The sequence below is a fragment of the Globicephala melas genome, chromosome 11 (assembly GCF_963455315.2).
Source record: "Globicephala melas chromosome 11, mGloMel1.2, whole genome shotgun sequence".
NCBI lineage: Eukaryota > Metazoa > Chordata > Mammalia > Artiodactyla > Delphinidae > Globicephala > Globicephala melas.
This window is the reverse complement of record NC_083324.2, coordinates 78,770,916-78,775,495: the sequence shown is the minus strand read 5'-3', so window position 1 is coordinate 78,775,495 and position 4,580 is coordinate 78,770,916. Positions and strand designations below refer to the sequence as shown.

The 4,580-nt window shown below is 42.9% G+C and overlaps 1 protein-coding gene across 1 annotated transcript; it reads left to right on the top strand.

Annotated features, from left to right (window-relative positions):
• The first annotated feature begins 3,754 nt into the window (after positions 1 to 3,754).
• Positions 3,755 to 4,246, top strand: LOC115860592 (oocyte-expressed protein homolog). The gene has a single exon (XM_030870454.2). It carries the CDS (start codon positions 3,755 to 3,757, stop codon positions 4,244 to 4,246), a length of 492 nt encoding a protein of 163 aa, XP_030726314.1.
• Positions 4,247 to 4,580: the final 334 nt, after the last annotated feature.

Genomic DNA, 4,580 nt, shown 5'->3' with positions numbered 1-4,580 from the left:
CATTCACAACCTGCTGCTAGACTTTTAAAAAATCTCAGAAGTTTTAGGCTAGTATAAAGGAAAATCATTATGATATTCACCAGAGAGAAAAAAAATCATTGATTTTTAAACTTTGAGTTGACAAAGTCAATAGAGTATGTTCAAAGAAAAATCAGTGAGTTGCTACAGTCGTGGCTCAGCAACACTGGACTTGAACATGGACTTATAATGAGTATTTATCTTTAACATTCACATGAAGATCGTGTCTGCAAACCTCAGCAGTTTCAGGATACTGCCAGACAAAGATGTTTTCATTTACGTTTCAATTTTTACTGCTTAATCGCATCCCTTACGGATCAAGGATGCATACATTTTCAGGGCTAGAAGATTAGGCATAAAAGTCATTACAATTCTTTCTGTGTCCAGTCTGGGTTGACAAGAAGTCCTCGGCGTTTTTTTCTGACAGTGTTGCTTTGGAGACAACAAAAAGTTAAATCAGAGATATGGGGATATATATTTATGTATAGCTGATTCACTTTGTTATACAGCAGAAACTAACACACCATTGTAAAGCAATTATACTCCAATAAAGGTGTTAAAAAAGAAAGTTAAATCATAAATATTCCAAAGACAATCCTTTATACCTAGCATATCAGTAAGTATGGGTATTAGGGAAAAAGTAAGAGGTAGTTTCTGCCTTCAGGAAATGTACACAATTGTTGGAAAGTTTATGTGTGTATCTATATACTATGAGAAAGAGCCAGAATGAGAGAAAGAGAGACATGGAAGCAAAATATAGACAAATATTTAACAAAATATAGCATTTGTACTACAGACATTAGGAAGGGAGAAGAAACTGTGAGCAGGAGTTAATCAGAGAAGGCTTCATAGAGGAGAGGGTAGGATTCAAGTAGTTACAGTAGAGAAGAGAAAGTATTCCACATAAAGAGAATGGCACAAGCAAAGACACTAAGATATTCCCTCCTTTTTTATTAATCCACTCAACATTTATCAAGCACTTTGCACCAGGACTGCTAACCAGTAGTTTCAAAGATGAGTTGAAAGATGGAAACCATGCTCTCTCCCTTCACAGGAGTGGCTTAGGAGCCATTCAACCTTCTAACCCAGTATCTACTCTGCAATCAGATTTTTTGAACGTTTATCAAAAAGTTGAAGCTTCTGCTACTTTCTCAATGCATCTTCTTTTTTTAAAACCCTCTATCCAGTTCACCTGTATTCTCATATCTTTCATGAGATTATTTTCCACCTGCTGCTCTCACAGTCCACAGCATTAGCAGTTCTGGGAGCAAACACTAGAAACCCAGCCGAGATGTGTGGGTTGATGAAGCTCAGCAATGAAATGACCCATAACCAGAGCCACCCAAGTTCAGCTAAAGGATGATTGTGATTTGGAGCAGCCAAGGACCACTGCCATCTGACAGTGGGGAAACTGACTCCTTGGAGAAAATCAGGATAATGACCTGCCAGCCCCTGCCAACTGGAACTAAGCGTGGGCAGATAGAATCAGACTCCTCTCCCTGCCCTGAACCCTGAACAGTTAGGCTCACATCCATTCCAAGAGCAAGGGCAGCTCCAGAGAACACTGTGAAATGGGTCTTTGGTCATCAGTGCCCTATTACTCTCTTATTTGAGTCTCCTTTAGAGGCTCCTTCTCTGTCCAATTCTGTTTCTTCAGGCCAGCCACAGGCTTCCCAGAGCCTCCTCCCCAAAGTGGGTGGACTTTTCCTTTGCCCACATGGAGGCATGTGAGCATGGCTGGAGATAATCAAGCAATTGGACAGGTCAGTTTCTGTATATTCATCATAACCTTCTACTTCAATAGGAAAATAGAAGTCATCTCCCCTTCCCACCATGAAATTCCCCACCCACCTGCATATACATGTTCATCATCTCCTCTCCTACCATTTCAACACAGAGTTGTTAAGAGCATGGAGTTAGACTACAAAGGTTCAAGGCCTGGCTCTACCACTTAGCAATGTGATCTTGGATAATTGTTTAGCCTCTCTGAGCCTCAGATTCCTTGAGAGTAAAATAGGGGGAATTTTAGAACCACCTCATCAGGTTGTTGTGAACTTATAAGGGAAAGCCAATGACCATTACAGTGATCCATAAAGCAAACCCTAAGTTTATTTATTTGCCAGGCAAGGGAACATGTACCAGTGAAGAAGTTCACTGCAGTGGGGAGAGAGGTGTGTATATAAATAAATAAATGGGCAGGTGGGGCTCCAGTGGTTATACTAATTAAGAATAATAAGTAGGAATGTACTCTTATTCAGAGGATTCAATTGTTTAATCCATGGTAGAGCATTTGAAACATTGCCTGGCATATAAGAAACCCTCAAAAATGCCACCCTTCATTATTTATTACTAACCTGTTCCGAATCTTGTTCTCTCACTATCTCAGGGATTTTACTCTTGAATTTTCAGTTCTCTCCGTCTCTACTGGATCATTCCCGTTAGCATTCAAATATATTCTACAACCTCCATACATAAGCCTTCGCTCTCCCTTAGTAAAGATGAAGATGGAACCTTAAATTCAATGGTGAAAAGATAGATTTATATTATAAATGATTTGGAGAAAACAGGGAGCCAGCTAAAAATAAAACCAAAGTTGTATCAGTACTTCCCACTTTACACCAGGAAAATCTCCTATTGGATCAAAGATCTCAGTTTAAATAATGAAACTATAAATATACTGTAAGAAATCATGAGAGAACTCTAATAAACTCAGAGTGGGAAAAGCCTTCTTAACTATGACACAAAACTCAAGAGCCATAAACAAAAAGATTTATAATTTTTTCTTTTTTTTTTTTTTTTTTTTGGCCGCACCGCATGGCATGTGGGATCTTAGTTCCCTGACCAGGAATCAAACCTGCACCCCCTGCAGTGGAAGCGCGGAGTCAACCACTGGACCGCCAGGGAAGTCCCAAGATTTATAAATTTGACAATATAAAAATCAAACATTTCTGCAAGGCAAAAGCCACCATAGGGCTTCCCTGGTGGCGCAGTGGTTGAGAGTCCGCCTGCCAATGCAGGGAACACGGGTTCGTGACCCGGTCCGGGAGGATCCCACACGCCGCGGAGCAGCTGAGCCCGTGAGCCATGGCCACTGAGCCTGCGCGTCCGGAGCCTGTGCTCCGCAATGGGAGAGGCCGCAAGAGTGAGAGGCCCGCGTACCGCAAAAAAAAAAAAAAAAAAAAAAACCACCATAAACAAATTCAAAAGACAAACAACAAACTGGGAAAATAAATTCCAAAGATAAATAACAAACTGGGAAAACACATTTACATCGTTATATTGCAAACAAAGGGCTACTTTTCCTATAGCATGTATAAAGTGCTAAGAAAAAAAACCCATAACCTGGGGCTTCCCTGGTGTCGCAGTGGTTGAGAGTCCGCCTGCCGATGCAGGGAACACGGGTTCGTACCCCGGTCCGGGAAGATTCCACATGCCGCGGAGCGGCTGGGCCTGTGAGCCATGGCCGCTGGGCCTGCGCGTCCGGAGCCTGTGCTCCGCAACGGGAGAGGCCACAACAGTGAGAGGCCCGTGTACCGCAAAAAAAAACCCAAAAACCAGTAACTTCCTTTTTTGAATGGACAACAATCCCCAAAAAAGGAAATACAAATATCTTTTAAACATAAAAAGATGTTCAATCTCACTCATAATGAAAGAATACAAATTATAATTATCCAGAGCTACCATTTTTCACTTACCAGATTAGCAAAGGTCAAAAGCCAGATAATACTCTGTGTTAATGAGGTTATGGGGAAAGAAAATCCCGCGAGAGCTGCTCGCCCCTGACCCGCGGGCTGCCGGTTCCAGCACAGCCGACTACGCGGGCGCTGCCGGGGCTCTGCGGGACGGGCTGCTGGGGTTTCCACTTCCGCCGCCACGGATTCGCTCCCGGCCGTGGTGGTTTCCTGTGCAGAAGCTGAGGAACCTGCTGGTGTTTTATTTGGAGGCGTGGCTGGCCGACTTGATCTTCGGCCCAGGCCGAGCCGTGGTTCCGGAAATGGAGTGGATGAGCCAGGCCCTGCTGACGGTGGACGCAGTTCACGCCGGGAAGTTGGTGGAAATCACCGTCTTCGGGCCGCCGGCTGTCCAGCGCCGGGTGAAGAGCGTGCTCCTGAGCCTGGTGCCGAATCACCGGGAGCAGCGCGCCCGAGCTGAGAAGATGGAACAACTCGAGGAGTTCTTGAAGCCCCAGGCACCAGGCCCCCAGGTCCCCCAGCGTCCTGTTGCGTAAGTGTTGTCAGGAGCATGAGAACAGTTCTTCTGCTACTAAAGTTCAAGAGAAGCAAATATTCTTAAATCTATGCATTTATTTTTTTCCTGTATCTTGATGGATAGTGGTTTGATTATTTTGATGCTGATTATTATTTTGCTGATTAATTTACATTCCTATGAGCAATGGTTGTTGCTCATAGGAATATAAATTCGTGCAACTATGAAGGAGAGTTTAGCATTATCATTCAAAATCATAACTGTTCATCCCTTTGATCCAGCAAATTCTTTCATTTATTTATTTGAATTTTATTTTTTTTATACAGCATGTTCTTATTAGTTATCTATTTTAAACA